Source organism: Mytilus californianus, unplaced genomic scaffold, assembly GCF_021869535.1.
Source record: "Mytilus californianus isolate M0D057914Y unplaced genomic scaffold, xbMytCali1.0.p SCAF_12, whole genome shotgun sequence".
Lineage (NCBI taxonomy): Eukaryota > Metazoa > Mollusca > Bivalvia > Mytilida > Mytilidae > Mytilus > Mytilus californianus.
In genome coordinates, this window is record NW_026262604.1 from 52,438,440 (window position 1) to 52,457,015 (window position 18,576).

Consider the following 18,576-nt stretch of genomic DNA (forward strand, 5'->3'; position numbering starts at 1 on the left):
CTTGCTTGTCAGATTCATTATTTCAGTTTTGCTGTTGATTTCCTTCCATGCAAAGTTTTATTTTATGGAAACACGTGAAACTTTTGAAAAATATTTTAGATTTTATAATATAGGCTCTTTATTATTCCTTTTGCAGTAGGATTTTTTTTGTCAGTTTTATAATATTAAATTGCATGGGGGGGGGGGGGGGACTTCATTTCTAAGTAATTGAATATGGAAAATTTTCAGTGACAGTTGTTTGTAAAAGTTGTTTTATATAATAAAATTTCATTGTGTGTTAATTTATTATTTGTTATCGTTCTTTTTTAATTACATGTTGTAAGAACTACTTATTTAGAATATGAACTTAAGTTTTATTTTATTTCGCAATAAAATATAGCAATTATTATATTTTGGTGAAACTCTTGTAGTCTTTGTTTGAAATTGATGTTATCAAGTTTAATAAATATTTTACCTTATTTGTCTGAAGGGTTATAATAAAATGTGTAGCAGACTACAATTGTCTGTACGTTATGTAAACATATCAAATTTAAACAATACATAACTACATACAAACGGTCTTTCAATTGTACTTTTGACAGCTGATTTACATGTTGTACATGCATGCAACTGGTCAATTACATGCTTTATGGTGATAAATTGTGAAAATGACCATGCACAGTACCCATCCTAAATAGGGGCCTCGTATGAATAAAGGGAACGGTGGCAACATAAAATAAAAACAATTAAAACTATGTAGACTAATTTGAACTATATACATTTTGATATTCGTAAATTAGTATAAATTTTGAGAAAAAGAAACATATCTTTTATAATAGCTTTGACGTTAATTGTCCAAGTTGTTCCCAGAGATGGCCTCTGATCTTTAGAGCTGACAGTATATAGTAATAAATCATTATTTTATAGTAAATATGTATAAATATATGTTTTCAGTTTATGATGATTCGCTCAGTACCAGGAAAGATCCACCAGTGATTCAGTCGACGTGCCAAAATGAACAAACTTATATTGTTAGCGCTTGTCATCGTAGCACTGGAATGTGGTAAGACTTTATTTTTTACATGCATTCTATATGAATATGAATTAACCATTTACTAGTCTACTCAATTCTATTTATTTATTTATTTTTTTTTTTTTTTTTTTTAATGTAAAAATAGATTAACACTGTGGTACTCCATTTAATTTTTTCTCATATTATTTGATTATGAATATGGATTAACCATTTAATACTCTTTTTTTTTTATTTCTATGAATATGGATACAAAAAACTCATCAGATAACCAGGCTTATAATTTTGTACGCCATATTTACCGTTTTACTATGGTACTCCAGTATTATTTCGCATTTTATTTATTTAAAAAATGTATATGAATATACATAAAGTATTTACTATTTCACTCAATATTAAATTAAAATGTCTTTTTTTACATATATGAATACGAATTAACCATTTAGTATGGTACTCAAGTATTATTTCGTTTTAGAAAAAAATAAAGTTAAATGAATATGGATCAACCATCTACTACGGTACTCAGGTTTTATTTTGTATTTCTTTTTTTTTAAATTTGTATATGAAAATGAATTCTCTATGTTACTGACGTTTTATTTTGTATTTCAATTTTTTTTTATGAATATGGATTAACCACATAATGTGGTATATAAATATAATATATTTGTGAGACAAATGAGATGGTGACTGAGATTTTCAATCATGTTTAGTACCGAGTACAAGTGAAATCAGTATAATACAACCAACAATTATATGTTCGTTTAGGATTGTATTTGAGTTGAACTTAAATAATTGTAATTTCTTATATATTTATCATACAATTTAATAACATTTTCTAAGATTTGATATAAAAATTAGCATTAAACAATGCTAAGCAAGGAACAATTAAGCATAACAAGTTAGATAATCTTTTCCCGCCAAAAATTAAAATTTTTCAACCGCTTGTACTTCAGAAATAAACATAGTTTAAAGCAAAAAAGGTCGACCACAACGTTTGATGTGTTGTACACAAACTATCAAAGAGCGTCATTGTTGTTGTTTTGATTTTAGCATCAATAACTATTAACTAATAGATTTATTAGTTTTTGGAAAATAAGGTAAAACAAAAATAGTCACTTCTGTTCTCTCCCTCCTACTAAAATTGAAGAAAAAGCTAGTACGAACCATTTATACATTGGTTAAAGTTTGCTTTATAAGACTGAGTTTTTCCATAATTCAAATAGGCAAATTTGATCGCATGGAACGTTTAAATAATTTGCGTTATATTTAAAAGTAAAGTGTTATGTACTACACGAAATTTAACTGTAGATGTATATTTTTTGTAAAACCGAATACTTTACTATTATGGTTGTATTTTTTATAAACAAAAAGGATCGTGTGTGGTATTTTTTGTATCGTAATGGTGTTTCTCAATTAAAGCATAAGTTATTTATTGTATGAAACTTAATAAAGCCTAACAATATTAATGTCAGAAAAGAAATTTTGCAGATTCATATTGTACCCTAAGAGTGATTCTAATTCATTATGCCATGACATTAGCTGCAGCCCTGCCTGCACTGTGTTCAGTCCCTTAGATCATTCCACCAACTAGGTTTTACAATTTCTTCTTTTTTATAGGATGAATACCTTAAATAATTGAATTGAAAATATATGTAGATATGTAAATTTTGTGAGGTACAAGGTTATTCAAATTATTGTTATATTTCAGCTTCATCCTATAAGAGTGAGTAAAGATTTTGTTTAAACTTTATCTTCATATTTTAATCTATATCTTCTTACTTTTATCTCTATCTTCATTCTTAAAATGCTCATTTCCTCTACAGCATGAATTATCCTTTTCTTGACTTTCTTCTTTCAGTTTCGAGTCACAAATGTAAGTATTAAATGTCTGTCTGTCCATCTGTCTGTTGCATGTTTTTCTTTCCTTTTTTTTAAATACAACTTACCGAAAAATCTAATATAGCCACGGCATTTCAGTAAATATCCAACCTACAAAGATCACGAAAAACAGTTTACATTTCATGAATTCTTATCATTTTAAAAACTTAAGTTTAACTATCTACAAAATAGAGAATACGTAAAAAAGACAATAAAGGGACAAACATTTTTTTTTTAAATTGGGGGGAAAATAAAAAGAATAGAGAATTATGGGGTGCTAAAATGTAAAGAATAGAGAATAATGGGCAAAAAATTAAATAATAAAGAAAAATAGTCTAAGACCTTCATTTATACTTAAGGCGTTACCTACATTGTAAGTGTCTTAGCATGTAAGCTGTCTGGACTGTCGGCAGTATGTATATGTTGTTTGTTTTGTTTAAACCAATTAAAGGTTTTCAAGTACTTTTGCGGGAAAGAAGTTAAGGTAAAATATTTATATGTGAAAGTCTTTTTTGTGGTCTAAAATATGAAGAACAGATATCTATTATCTAAAGAGAGTAATTGAATAGATCTTCCGTTCCCATCCATCACCTTGTCAACATAAAAAAAAATCTTCCAAAAACGACAAGTTGTATGTAAAAAAGGAAAACTTTGATAGATGTAAAATACTTTCTCATGGTATAATGTGAATTATATTCATTAATGGCGATTCTAATAGGTATGTATGAAGACCATAAAAGGTATTAAAGTCGCGAACCATAACGTTCCGATATTTTCACACATTCAGTAACTTTCCTGTCAATCATCTGTCAACACTTGTCTCTGTTGGACCTTTGTTTAGTTATATACACAATATGTCCTCGCAGACCCTCCGGCTTTACATTCTACTAGAGGATTTTTTTAACGTTCAATAGCTTTATTATGATGCACTAAATGTAGGGATAATTGTACGTTTTCTTGTCTAATTATTTATTAAATTATACGAAGACGTTTTAATAATTACTAGATAATAGTCCTATAAGAAATTCGCGGGAAATGGACAACTTGTTTGTTGTAATAAATTTTCAGTTCCGGTATATTCCACATTTCCTCTTTTTCAATTTTAAGTCAAGACTCTCTGGCAAACCTCCCATTTCAGCCGCTGGATGTAGCTCAGTATAATGTGAGGAAAGAAGTCTTAGGGTGATTTCTAATTACTAATTAAAAGTTTGAGACAGATTTTTGAGTCACCCTTTTATACAATCTGATACAGACAGCTGTAAATATTTGATTTGAAGCTTGTCCTTTTTAAGATTTAGAAATATATTTTCTTGTCCTATTTGTTATACATAAAGGATAATTTTTGGTTTCATATTTGGAAAATAAGTGATTAATTCGATACGGATTGTGTTTACATATATATATATTACCTTGTATGACAAAAATGCACCCCAGACATAACCCCACCCTGACCATATCGTTATTGATAATTTGTCCTAGATATCGCTGACCCATATATACCTCTAAGATTTTACTTTTTTGTCTTTGAATTAAATATAAAGTATATGCATCACACCAATTAAATCGTCCTAAATATACATGACATATTTGCCACTGGACGTTAAGCAAATTGCAATCAACCAATGATCACTTATAACAAAGTTTAAATCCATTTAGATCCTTATAGACGGCGATACTTGCCTAGATCAAAACTTGGTTTAAGATATTCGAAAAATGGTAAGTACGGGAACGGACATGTATAATATATATATATGAGGTAACGGACCTGTATTGTCAATGTACGACAGCGCATCAATGTATGTCAATAACACGTCGATGTAAACCTGTTTTTGTCCAAAATGCAATATTTTACGTGCGCATATCAATAACCAAATCATTTATACGCTACATACAGTATATAGCTAATCAACTGATTTGTATATAATTTTTTGTAAATTATATGCAAAATTGCATAATATAATAACATGGGTCGTCAGAATATTTGTTTATATATAATCTATTTTTCAAATATATGTGAATTGGTGGAAGCAATTTGTAGCATATATAATATTTATTGCCAGTTAAGACTGTGCTTGCTCTATGCATGCTTTCGGTCTCGCTCCGTTCGGGATTAATGCGATTCCCCTAAGTTTTGTTTATCATTCTCTTTCTTCTTTGGTATAGTACATGTAGATATTTTAATGAAAAGCATCGACATTCTACTTTTCATATTAGTGTTTTAACGTCTGATAGAGACAAAATTTATTCCCAACCTATACAGTTTTCTTTCATGTATAATATACCAATAAAATAAGTATATTGCATTGAATATTTAGGGGCAGATTCAGGCGGGGACAGTGCTGGGTACGCACCTGATATCAGGATTTCTACCTTCTACTGATGTGATAAGCTTCATAATATAGGAGGCTCTAGATGGGTTTACAGAATATAGAATAGTGGACAAAAAGTGCGGAATACATAGCTAAAAAAAAAAACCAAAGAATAGAGAAAAATAGGCTAAAATATTTAAAAAAAAAAAGGAGAATAGTTGGGTGCTAAAATGTATAAATATATAGAATAATGGGCAAAAAGTATAAAGAAAAGAGAACAATTGCTTTAAAAATAAAGAATAAAGAAATGAATGACCCCTCATATATTCGAAGATGTGGATTTTGACCAACAATAAACCTGCTTACTGTATATTTTCATGTTAAATTATAACTTTTCTCCCCCCCCCCCCTTTACTTATGCGAAGCATAGCATATGATATTTTCCGCACGCACTTGTGATTTGAAAGAATCAGCGGACAGAAAGCGACGTTCAAAATAAAATTCATATTATTTTCAACCCCACTTATTTTCTCATATGTTTTAACTTGAGCGCAGTTGCTAATTTGTAAAACTAACACTGTGTTAGTTAATATACTAATACATATACACCGTTATATGCTTCTCATTGTAATAGTATTTTTGTAGAGTACTTTTTATGTAATTTTGGATAGTTAACTTGTATGAATATCTTCAATTAACAATAGTGAAACAATATACTTTATTAATAGTTATGGGTTTTTGTTTTAAATATCTGTGGTGTTCTTTTAATAAATATGACATAAAATTATGGATATTTTTCTTCATAAAACGGTAATTTGAATTTTCAACATTATTTGTACACGCGTTATTGCTTTAAAGTCTGATTAAAATCACCAAATGTTTATATTTTTGTTATCGTTTTTCTACTATTAAGGGGTTGTTTAACGAGGTGCATTCACTATCCACGAATGTCTCGCTGTCTGTTTTGTTTTTTGTTCTACAAATCTTCACTAATTCTTTTCAAGCTAGTATTGTCATTAACGTTAAAAGAATTAACTTATATATATATTTTTTTACAGTGCCAGTAAAGTATGTGCCAATTGTAAAGCATGTCCCATACATAAAGAGGGTTCCAAAATATATTCCTAGATATATTCGAAGTAAGTTCATTTATCGGGACAATAAGAAATACAAATATGTTTATTCTCCCTAACGACATTACCAAGGGGAGACAATTAATAATTTATTTATTTTTGTCACACTGTAAAGATGTTTTTTTTAAATAGCTAATTCGTCAAAGGGTTGATTACTATTTTTTATATTTACATTGATTGATACATAATTTAAATTGTGAACATGTGTTCCAATACACCTTTAATAAAAATGACTTATAATAATTTTGCATTTTTTATTTTTTATTTATCCTTTTTGCTGACTCGGGTTGTTCAAAATGAAACTTAGATTTAACATTTCTAAGACAATATACATGCTGTTTTCCGTCGCAATTAAAAAATGTTTGATTCTTATCTTTCAGTTCCTGTTATAAAAAAAGTGAAGGTACCTCACACAATCATTAAAAAAGGTAATTATTCATATATCATATATACATTTATCTTGAATTCAGTCTTCCATACATGGAATCTGATGTTCAGTAGTTGTCGTTTGTTGATGTGGTTCATAAGTGTTTCTCGTTTCTCGTTTTTTATATAGATTAGACCGTTGGTTTTCCCGTTTGAATGGTTTTACACTAGTAATTTTTGGGGCCCTTTATAGCTTTCTGCTCGGTGTGAGCTAAGGCTCCGTGTTGAAGACCGTACTTTGACCTATAATGGTTTACTTTTATAAATTTTGACTTGGATGGAGAGTTGTCTCATTGGCACTCATACCACATCTTCTTATATCTATGTAGCCAGTAACATATTTATAGATATACTGTTCCCAGCTGTAGCTAATAGAAAATGTGTTTATACACATCGCACAATTTTTTGAAGAGCAAAACTGATATAATTAAGATACATCTTACGCATAATAGATTATTTTTGTCGAAGACGACACAACGAATGCTTCGGATATACTAAGCAGTCTTCAGCAAAAGATAATATAAGTAGATTTTCAATCAAGAAATAGAATATTTACACAAGTAAATTTTTCAGTAGACGAAATATACATGTAGTAAGAATAACACTTACAGTAAAAATGACATAGGAAGATCATTCCTTTATTCAGACACACTATAGGATCTAGGAATAGCTTTTCTTTTTATACATATACCTTCACAACAGGTCACTTTCTTAGTCTATTTATTCATTGTTTTCAAAATATTCATTGGTCAATTTGTTTTTTTTTCTTCTTCTTTAAAAATTAATACCGTTGTTTTTATTTTCCAGTACCCGTTTACAATACTATTGTGAAATACGTGCCTAAACCAGTTAAGGTTTATGTGCCAAAGGAAAAAATCGTAGAGGTACCAGTACATCACCATACAGAAAAAGTAATTGAAGTACCAGTTCCAGGACCAGCAAGTAAGTCCAATCAAACAACCTCGTTCCTTCACTTCCTGGTGGCAAATTTATGCACAATCCTTCGAAATTACGTAAAACACATGTGTTATTATAAACATACCGCCCTTGGATGAAGGTGTTAGGGTAGATTAACACACGAGGGAAAAAATTATCACCCAAAACGGAAGTCGCCCTAACACCTTCATCCAAGGGCAGTATGTTTTTTTTATTATACTGAATGCCTAATGATTCAAGTTTGCACTATGTTATAAGGACAATTGCAAAAAGATAAAGTCATGAATTAAGATAGAATAACAAAACGACGGAAATGATGTAGAAATAAGAATCGGTAAACCTCGACTGGAGCGGGTTTTAATTGTTCCCGATCGGCAAACTTCGGGGTCAGCGGGTGTTAATTTTAGGCATTAGCACCCGTTGCTAATATTATCACATGTTGCTATGGGTGGGCGGGGCTTATGACAGGTTAGTGAAAATTAACAAATGCCGCGTGACCAATAACCCGAATAATTCAGTCCCTCCCCGTGATCGACTCTCCCACTCGCGAGGTTTATGTAGCCATCGTAGAGCAGTGGAATATAACGACTGAATTGTTCGGGTTACGTGACCAATGAAATGAATGGATAATATAAGAAATTTGCATAAAGTATAATAATATCTGTTATGAATAATATTAATTTAAATATTCATGGTAAAAGAGGGTGTGGGGTACAGGTCATTTGGACAGTAACACAACGACTAAAATATCAAAAAGACGTCTGTATTGTGAATTTTAAATTTCATCTTCCACGCCTGCAAATGTTTCTTATTTTAGACAAATGATTATCTTATATTCCGTTAATGAATTAACAAATATTTTCTCCCTGACGTTTTCCAAAATTCTATCATTGATAGAACCAGATATAAAAGTTTCAGAATATTAAATAGATAGGTTCAGATAATAACATTCCCGTTTGCAAATTTCTATTTTTTTTCTATTTTTTTTTCTATTTTTGGAATGGCAGCACAGTGAATGTATTATTATTATTATTATTTTTTTTATTTTTTATTTTTATTTTCATTTTTATTATTATTATTATTATTATTATTATTATTATTATTATTATTATTATTATTATTTCTAGTTCACTCCAAGCCAGATGTTATTGTTGCCGGCGGTGGTAAGTACCTAATTAGATATGTTATGTACTCATGATTTTTTTCAAAATAAGGGATATTAGTTAAGTACATAATCTAATATAATACATTATTCTTATTCTCGTACAAAAAAATAGAAGAATTGAAATCTTGCATTATTATATTCAAATCATGGATTCTCATTAAAACAACATAAAAAAATGAAAATATGACATAACGAAACCAATGAAAACTCTTACACATAGAGGAATACGTATATGGTCGTAGTGATTAAGTTACCAGCGTTGTTTTTCATGATAAAGTCTATACTATTTCAAAGATAATTTCACATTTTTATATAAATATGTATGCAAGAAGATTTGGGCTATACGTCAATAAGACAGGAACAAAACAACACTAAGAACAAATAAAGTCTTCAAGAATAGTCAAATGTGTATACAATATACGAAACAATTGCTTGATACTTAATATATTCTATTCGCAATGATATCATTTATTTCTGTTTGCGCCAAGCGCTGCTTGCTGAATCGCTGCAGTAAATGGCATTCATGATAGACTGTAAGGCTACTGACTGTCTTTCCATAAGGATGTGTAAATAGTGTCATTCGTGCAAATAACATTCACGCTAGAATGTAGGGCGTCCTTCCATCAGAATGTGTAAAATAGCTCACTCATGCATGAAAGTAGATTTTCTGTATTTATTTACGTTTTTTTTTTAATTTGTTTATTTTTATCATTTTCTTCTTTTCACGGCCAATGCAAAATATCATTTAACTTATCTAAACAGGACGTTGGACTGCTCTTGTGTCCGTATCTTTTGCATTTTAACTGGTTGATTAAAAAAAAGTTTCTCCATGAGGAAAACATGTCATTTGTCATATTTTGACCAATCCAAAACACTAGACAATAGATTCCTCTGTAAATATTAAAGGCTTATGATAAGCATTACTATTTATCATGAGCTTTTGCTATACCGGCCGATATATAGAATGACAGGTTTCAATCATATTTTTTTCTTCAATGTTAGTCATTTTAGTGTGACCTTTAACCCCGCTTTTTGAAAAGTGTGACTCCAAGTATATATGCTAACAAATACATATCTATAGCTATACTAACATGTGATATCTTGCTTGTAGACAACATACAGATTGGCGGCGGCTCTAATGGTAAGACTTGCTTCGCATCGCTGAAAATTTTTCACTTGTCTTGGACCAAATTTGTTTGTTTTCACGTGTTTTGCGACAATCCGAACCCCCTAAGTCTACTAGCAGATCGCAATAAAATAAACTAAAAATCAACATGCCAGACAGTGTGGCGCTATTTTAAATTCTTGTTCAATACTGCTATCTATCAAACAGTACTACACGTCTGTTTTGAATTATTTTTTATTTTTAACCAAATAAATATTAAGACATATAAAATGTTTAAATTTCAAATGCGCTTTTAGAAATCCTATTTTTTTCTTCTTACAATAACAAAAAAAAGTGTGTTCTGGTTTTGTTTTCACTTCAGATTATCAAAAACCTACAACCTATGAAGACACACAACAAAGACATACGTAACTTTGACCTTATGCAAGAAAAAAACCCCATTTCCCTTGTACTTTTCAAATAAGGCATTATACACATGTTTAAATAAATGATTCATTGAAAATGTTTTTTATTCGATTTCTATAAACTTTGGAATAAAATCATTATTAATTTTTTTTTTTAAATTTTCTCATTCGTACAATTTGGATATTAAGTAAAACAACAATACTAAAATACATTTAAAAATATTTTAGATTTTGGCTTTGACGCATGGGGAGCAGGCGATTTCCAGTTTGGCGGTGGAGTCGGTAAGATATTGTTGCGCGCAGACGCACCTCGCATTAGCATTATTAACATCGGCCAGAAGTTTATTGTTATTGATAAGATAAATACTTTGTTCTTTTACCAAATCTTTACAGTCTCTTTTTGTAAAGACGTTGAAATATCAAAATGCCACACTATTTGTTATTAATGATTATGTTCATCTTTGTATTTGACCTGATAGCCGACTTGTCTGTTTAAATCGCTTGACACTTTGTTTACCTAGAAAGACATAAAGTGACATTTACATTTCATTAAGTTCATTTCGATTTGTTACATTCGTAGATTTTTTTTTGCTTACTTTACGTTGTAACTTTCTTATTTGAAACATGTACAGTTCTTCTTTTCCATTAACAACCTGCATGCGCATGCGTTTATAATCTGCTCTGCGTACGCAGCGATTTTATTTACAGCTCCCACTCAGCAAACAGAAATATGCGACTTGCAAAAAGAATCAAATACAAAAGGATGATATTGTTTGCTTTTTTAGGTTTCTAGATAAACATCCTTATAAGTATGCGTTATATGATTTAAAACAACATATGTAACATTCAAGAAATATATACTTTGAAAAACAAAATAACCGCATACTTAACAAGGATACTTATTTAAAGAAACTGTAATTATGATTTAAAAAACGTGACAATCAGTTATTTCGTCCTATTTTTTTCTTCTGGTGGCGGAGGCGGAGGTGGACCATTATCTTTAGCCGCCCAAGCTGCTGGAGCAGCCAATATAATGAAACTAGGCAATGGGATAGAAGTTATCGATACCGGTGCAGCTAAAATATTTGACCTTGGTTTCGGGCCTGAAAACCTAGAAAAGATTCTTCAAACGCAAGCTGTTCAGGCTATATTAAATGATGCAACTGGTACTGGTAGTGGCCATGGCGGCGGAGGCGGCCATGGTGGGGGCCATGGTGGCGGTGGAGGTCATGGTGGTGGCAGGATCCATGGTGGTGGCGGCGGCCACGGTGGTGCTAACGGAGGTCATGGTGGGGGTAATGGTGGTCATGGAGGACCAAGAGACATTTTCATTGACCAAGCAGTACATGCAGGTGGGGCTGGAGTTGATTTTCTAGGTGGGGGACAACAACTTGTTTTCGATCAAGGAGCTCCAATTGGCGGTGCAGTTGACTTAAACGCAGGTCAATTTGTTGACTTTGGTATTGGGGGTCATGGTGGAAAAGCCGGGGGCGGAGGCCCTGGTGCTATTGTAGATGTTGGACACGGAGGAGGTGGAGGCCAAATTGGACACGGTGGATTTGTAGATATTGGACACGGAGGTGGCGGAGGCCATGGCGGAGGACACGGTGGACTCGTAGATGTTGGTCATGGAGGAGGAGGCCATGGGGGACATGTAGATTTTGGACACGTAGGAGGCGGTGGCCACGGTGGTGGAGGAAATGGTGGACAAGGCAGTGGAAAAGGAGATATAAATATTGGAATTGGATTAGGCTCTGGAGGCGGCATGGGTCAAGGCATTGCTGGTGGAGGAAAAGCTGTTGGAATAGGTATGGGAGGAGGGGGACACGGTGGTGGACACCATGGCGGCGGTGGTGGACATGGCGGCGGTGGTCACGGTGGTGGTGGACATGGAGGCGGTGGTCAAGGTGGCAGTGGACATGGCGGTGGTGGTCATGGAGGCGGTGGTGGACATGGTTTAGGAGCCGATTTCGGTTTTTTGCCTCAAGATTTAGGAATGGGTTTCGGAACTAAAGATCTCGCACTCGGTGTAGGAGTAGGCCCTGGAAGTATTGGAGCAGGTATCTCAGCAGATCAAGGTGGAGCTGGGATGGGAATGACCCATGATTCCGTCGGCATTGGTGGAGGAACTCATGGTGGTGGCGGAGCAGCAATGGGAGCTGCAGATGCCCAAGTTGGCCTAGGATTTTCGGCTGGTGATGGTTTGGGTCTTGGTATGAGTAAAGGAGGAGGTAACAGAAATGTTAAATGTGTTCTGTGTAGCATGTGACGTAACGAAAACGTACTAACTCCTGACCTTTCGTACTCCTCTTCTGTCTTCCTACTCTATACGTATGTATTCATTTATTAACCTTGCCATCGTTACTTTTTACAGCACAACCACACGCCCCTCGAGCAATTGTTATTTGTAAGTATCAAAGGAACGATTTGGATACGGGTTTATCTTTGGTGATGATGTTGATTTTTTTCCTATCAGACAATCAGTTTGCACATGCCCATTAATGAAAAATGAAAATTGAAAAAAAAAAAAATAATAATAAATTGATATTTTTGTATAATCTGAAAGAAATCGAGTAGAAACTACAGTTATTGAACGATAGGAATACACAACATATTTCAAGTACTTGAACATGCAAATAATATGTTCTTTTAAAGACAAAAATATTGGTTTGCCTCGTTGTATTTATTCATTTCTATTTGTTTGTTTTGTATTTCAATAGTTTCATTGTATTTAATTTTATCAAATTCGGTTTCTTGGATGTGGTGGCGAATTGATGGTATTGGTGATTGTTGAATTGCAAATTTCTAAGCACTTTTGTCGTAAAGGTCATTTTAAAGCCTATTGAAAACGAATATTAATATATATAGCATCACCAGTATAACTTTCCTACAACACTAGGTAAACGATGAGTTATTCAAAAATAATATTGAAAAATTCTTTGCTTTTATAACATCATATAGTTAATGTCAAAATATATGTATGTGTGTGAATGTGTTATGTTTTGTTCTCGTAAAATATTAACACGTGTTTATATGTCGTATATTAATTTATCTGTTTTTGTCTTTTTTCTTCACGTGATCAGCTGATGCTGACAATGGTAAGTCTTCCTCGCACTTTTTTTTCTTTATTTTTGAATTTGATTTAAAAATACAATTCTTTTAATTAGAAATTGATGAGATGTCGAAAAATTAAATTAATTCAATAATTGAAGGAAATAATAAAGAAAGTAACATCGCCATTTTCAACAACGTTCATTCATTTCAAACGTTTTTTTCATTTTTATAATTTAAAAGACAAACAAAACCTCATGTTTCATTTTGGCACTCCTTACTTTTTTGGTAAATAATTAAAGAATAAAGCTCTGACAAAATGTCATAAGAGGAACGATTTCAATTGGTCGCTAGCATTTCCAATTTTACTAACATCTATATAACTACTTGTAGTTCAAGTGAACGCTGCTGGCGGAGGTGCACCAACTGATCTTGTAATAAGTAAGTCTATATTTTTACATCATCGCATAGTTCGCTATTAATGTATAAATACATTAGCATTGCTTTTGCTTATTTTGGTACATTTACCGTTATTTATTCACAACATTGTTTATCTATTAATTTATTTATTTATAAATAGTATAGCTGATACTTTCGTTTAGTACAGCGGTAATCATTTCTGTCAGCAATATAGTAACGTAGTATTTATTTTTTATGCAAATTGTTCTTATTTTTTTTCTATAACAAGCCGTATAAATAAAGCATCGAAAAATAAATCTTTTAACCAAAAGTCAAAGAAATCAAAGAGGAACTAATGAGTTTCTGTTTACTGTGATTTGGTTTGTTTTATACTGCTTATATCCATTTTAGTCATGATTCTTTTTTTTTTTATTTTTTTTCTGCACGTTGTAACCATGCTTATATTCTCTGCTTTCAGACGGCGCCGACAATATCAATGGTAATGTAAAGGACAACAAAACAGCGCGTTTGCAAACATTGAATGCTCTCTATTTTAACTTTAAAAAAAGATGATTAAATACTGTTTTCTTTGCATAAATGATTTTTTGATTTAATGAGAGCTGATATATCTGTCACATAATGCTCTTAGTTGACACACCCCAATGCTATATTCATGAATGCCATGACTGTTACATCATGCCATTCAATCGAATATTTAAACAGTTTTTGATCATCTTCTAACTAACATATTCAGAATTCATATGACTGTAACTTACTAAATCCCTTTTCTCTTTCTTCACTGATTTCTTATTCATAATGGTGCTGGCATTTTTCTTCTCATTTTGCTGCTCTTTTTATATACGTATTTGTTTGTGTTTTAAACCTCTGGTAAATATTAACAGTGTGACCACAAAAAAGAAACTTAATAAAGTGGATCTGGGTTAAGATCAATAACTCCTTAAATCTGCAGTGGGTTTGTAATAGACAGTTTTTTCAACGCTTTATAAGCATCCGTGTGAGACAGAATTCAAAAAAAATCTGAAAAATGGTTGAAACAAACGCACCCGTGATTTATATATGTCCCTTACCAAAGTGGAAATCTCATTTAATAAACTTAAACAAAACAGAACTGTTTACAAGAAAAGAATATCACATTTCTTAAGCATAAGTTGTTGAAAGTGTTTTATCTTAAGACTTTGAACGTTAAATATGACCAGGCATGTACTAATGAAATTGAGAATGTTGAATCTGGAACAACACCTGTAAAACTTGTTTACGTTGGTTATAGTTTAAATGTGTAACAAATATCCACTCAATGAAGGATTAACCAAATTCTGAAAAGAATGAAAAAGATCAAATGTAGCGTTTTAAGCGTGAGTTTTAGATTTTTCATTTAGTTAATGTATTCGTCTTGGTTTTTTTCAGTGGATGGAGGTCACTTCGGAGGAAATGGAGGTCACTTCGGTGGAAATGGAGGTAGGAATTTATTAAAGTTTCTTATTTGTAAATGATTGAGAAAAATATAAAATATTTGAAATAAAAAGATTTTTTTTAAGAGAATAAAAAAAGCACTTTTATCTTTAAACTTATTGATACCTACTATAATTATCCTTTATAAAACAGAGTGTTTCCAATATTAGCTTTATTTTGATATTAAGATATCAAACACATTACATTCATTTAACATTTACTGCTCTGATGTAGTAAAGATAACATGTGTTAATTTAGTTTAACATGTAGAAATCGTATTTAAGGGTTGTTTACAATTATCTTCGCTGTAATTGGCAAAATCTTTTCGAATTTTAGGTCCTGAAGGCTCTTAAACTTCATACTTTTTCTGTGGGGGTTTTAAACTTTTTTCATACGAGCGTCACGGATGAGTCCTGTAGACGAATCGCGCGTCAGGCGTACAAAATTTTAATCCCGGTATGTATGATAAGTTTATTATTAACAATTTATAGTTGATGCTGGACATCACGGTTCACAACACCCAGTAGCAATCATTGGAATCGACAAACACGGAGGTCAAGGTGGACATGGTGGTCAAGGAGTCGTCATTGATAACGGAGCTCAGTGGGACCAAGGATTCGGACATTTCGATCAGGGACATAATGGAGCCTGGGACCAAGGACTTAATGGACATATCGATGCTGGTCATGGTGTCGTTGACCTAGGAATGGGACAGGGATCTGGACATGGTTCCGGCCATGGAAAATCTGGCGGCAAAGGTCAGTATATTGTTTTTTCTTATTAGATTCCTTATACGACACCTTTATTACCCATACTATTTAAAGCCTTTACAACCGTCTTACCCTTTCACCGCACTTGGTCTCATTCAGTTCGGATTTCATGCGTGTCCATTTGGTAATGTTTTATATCTGGACTTGAGAGATAAGTACTAACACAGTGGTATACGACGGCTATAAATGTCAAAGTTATTGTTCCCTCCAGCAGAAATGAAACATGACGCGTGTTCTAGATGTTTAACGCAGTTTATTGAGCAATTTCCTAAATGGTTACAACAATAAATAAGAATGTTTATTCGATGTTTATGTTGACCGAATGATTTCTGGGTTTTTTTTATCAGAATTATGATAATAAATGCAAAACAAGTTATAATCCATGCATTTAGGTGGAACAAGTATTTAATTTGTTTATGTCGGTTTGATATGAGCATACAGGTACAATTTGTTGGATATTTTTTATTGATGAAAAAAAGTAAAATAAAAACTAATTTCAAGCCCGGCGAGTTAAAAGTTATTTTATGTTATGGTATATATGATCAATTGCTTGTTAGTGACTTAACGTCCAGTTGATATGTTATGGTTTTAAGATCATTGCATCACGACCCGTTAAAGACCAACGATGTGTAAATGTCTTTAAATATTGTTAATTTATATTATAACTAAATGCACTTAACCACTATAATATATATTAGTTGCGTATAAGTTAGAATTGTACATTTTTGGACATCTTGACAAGTAAACTGTCTTTGATTAAGCTTCTAAACAAACTTGCATCAATAGAATAATGATGAGTATATCAATACTCAATATACTGAGTGCCTGTAAAACGGTACCAATTATAATTTGTTATAACTGCAACTCACTCGTATATTTCATATATAATAATTATATTTGTAAAACTCAATTAATAATGTTTATTCTTTTTCTTACAGTTCTTCATTAAGAATCATCAACGAATCCATTCATATCGCCTGAGAAGCATGCGCATCACCCGAGGACAGCCATTTCATTCATCATCACCCTAACTTATGTAAAATTCATTCATTTGTACAATAAATGGTGTTTTAATAAAAAGTTATTTTTATAAATAATAATGTTTTTTATCCTAATCAACCTCTATTGAGTTACAACTGTTGGTATGTTTTTATTACACGGTTAATTCTGAGTTTATTTTCCTGTACTAGTTCTAATTGTATGGTCCTTTTTGTTGACGTATCAATGTCAAATTTTACCGTTTTTTATTTAGAGAATATGTCTTGCTGACAGATCAACTTTGATCTTGTAATAGTGTTTTTTTCATTCTTGATTTAAGACGCTTAAGATTTGGACACACTGTTACGACACATGTCAATTATTGAAGTCTGTATATTTCCCACTAAATGTCTTTAGGTTATTTGCGTTGATGGGTTGTTGTCATACATCTTAAAGCAACAACTACGCATGACCCAAAGTGATGCTCTAAGCTAGTGTGTAAATAAATCTGTATCTTGATAAAAGTTTCAATTAGCTGAATCATCCTAAAAGAACAAAATGAACACCCAATCATGACTGTGGATCACCGGCTACTGTAAATTCAGAAATTATTGCGTGCATTTATTATTGCGATTTTGAAAGAATGGACAAAAATGCGAGTTTAATTATAGCGATTTTGAAAAAATATGCATACAGGTCCATGTTTCAGTTATCAGAATGCGAGTTCTTATTATTGCGATACTCACACAATCGCATTATTCGCATTAATAAAAACCTCGCAATAATAATTTACAGTATACATGCAGAAAAACAAAATTATAATTTTTAACATTGACAACTTCCAAACTATTACTGTAATGATTGTCAAGCTTCCATCAAATATCAAAATAAGAAGATGTGGTACGGTTGCCTATGAGGCAACTCTCCACAAAAGACAAAATGACACAGAAATTCACAACTATAGGTCACCGTAGCCTTCAACAATGTGCAAAGCCCATACCGCTTGGTCAGCTAAAGAAGGCCAAAATGACAAATGTAAAAATATTCAAACGTGAAAACTAACTGCCTAGTTTATGTATAATAAAAGACAAAATGTGTTACACAGTAACAAACGACAACCACCGAATCACAAGCTCTAAACCTTGACAGACACATTCTGAATGTGGCGAAGTTAAGCTAGTTAGATGTTGCCAAACCGTCCCCCTAACTTGGGACATAGAATAAATTCAATACTGATACATCAACCATTCATTACGACGATTTATTATAGACTATAGCTAGCTATCCCCAATTCTCCTGTTTCTAATCTTGAGCAAATTGGGTATTTTGATGTCTGTCATATCATTTTCTTTTCAGGCATATATATGTCAGAGTTGAATCTGTGTCCTTTTATCCTACCCATCATCGCCGTAGGCGTCACTAATCTATGTCCATTTTTTCTCAAGCCCATGTCCTTAATTTCAAGTCATGCACTGTTCTATATTATGACACACATATATGAACAGAACATACTATGTATATA

General features: G+C 32.1%; 1 protein-coding gene across 4 annotated transcripts; it reads left to right on the forward strand.

Moving 5' to 3' along the window:
* Window positions 1–947: 947 nt before the first annotated feature.
* On the forward strand, window positions 948–17,176 carry LOC127721989 (uncharacterized). Of its 4 annotated transcripts, XM_052228830.1 has the most exons (15): window positions 948–1,042; window positions 2,718–2,732; window positions 2,868–2,882; window positions 4,544–4,603; window positions 6,255–6,335; window positions 6,710–6,757; window positions 7,563–7,697; window positions 8,819–8,852; window positions 11,356–12,617; window positions 13,470–13,484; window positions 13,831–13,878; window positions 14,315–14,335; window positions 15,262–15,312; window positions 15,798–16,064; window positions 17,015–17,176. In XM_052228830.1, exons 1-15 carry the CDS (start codon window positions 994–996, stop codon window positions 17,023–17,025), a joined length of 2,112 nt encoding a protein of 703 aa, XP_052084790.1. In that variant the 5' UTR covers window positions 948–993; the 3' UTR covers window positions 17,026–17,176. The 4 variants fall into 4 exon arrangements, with proteins under 4 accessions (XP_052084790.1, XP_052084791.1, XP_052084792.1 ...); XM_052228831.1 differs by lacking the exon at window positions 2,868–2,882; XM_052228832.1 differs by lacking the exons at window positions 2,868–2,882; window positions 4,544–4,603.
* The last annotated feature ends 1,400 nt before the right edge of the window (window positions 17,177–18,576 follow it).

What these genes read in the sequence shown, in the direction of transcription:
- LOC127721989 (XM_052228830.1), top strand. Translation starts at nt 994, where the DNA reads ATGAACAAACTTATATTGTTAGCGCTTGTCATCGTAGCACTGGAATGT. An exon ending in TATTCCTAGATATATTCGAA is followed by an intron (nt 6,336 to 6,709) that starts GTAAGTTCATTT and finishes CTTATCTTTCAG; the next exon opens with TTCCTGTTATAAAAAAAGTG. An exon ending in TCACACAATCATTAAAAAAG is followed by an intron (nt 6,758 to 7,562) that starts GTAATTATTCAT and finishes TTTATTTTCCAG; the next exon opens with TACCCGTTTACAATACTATT.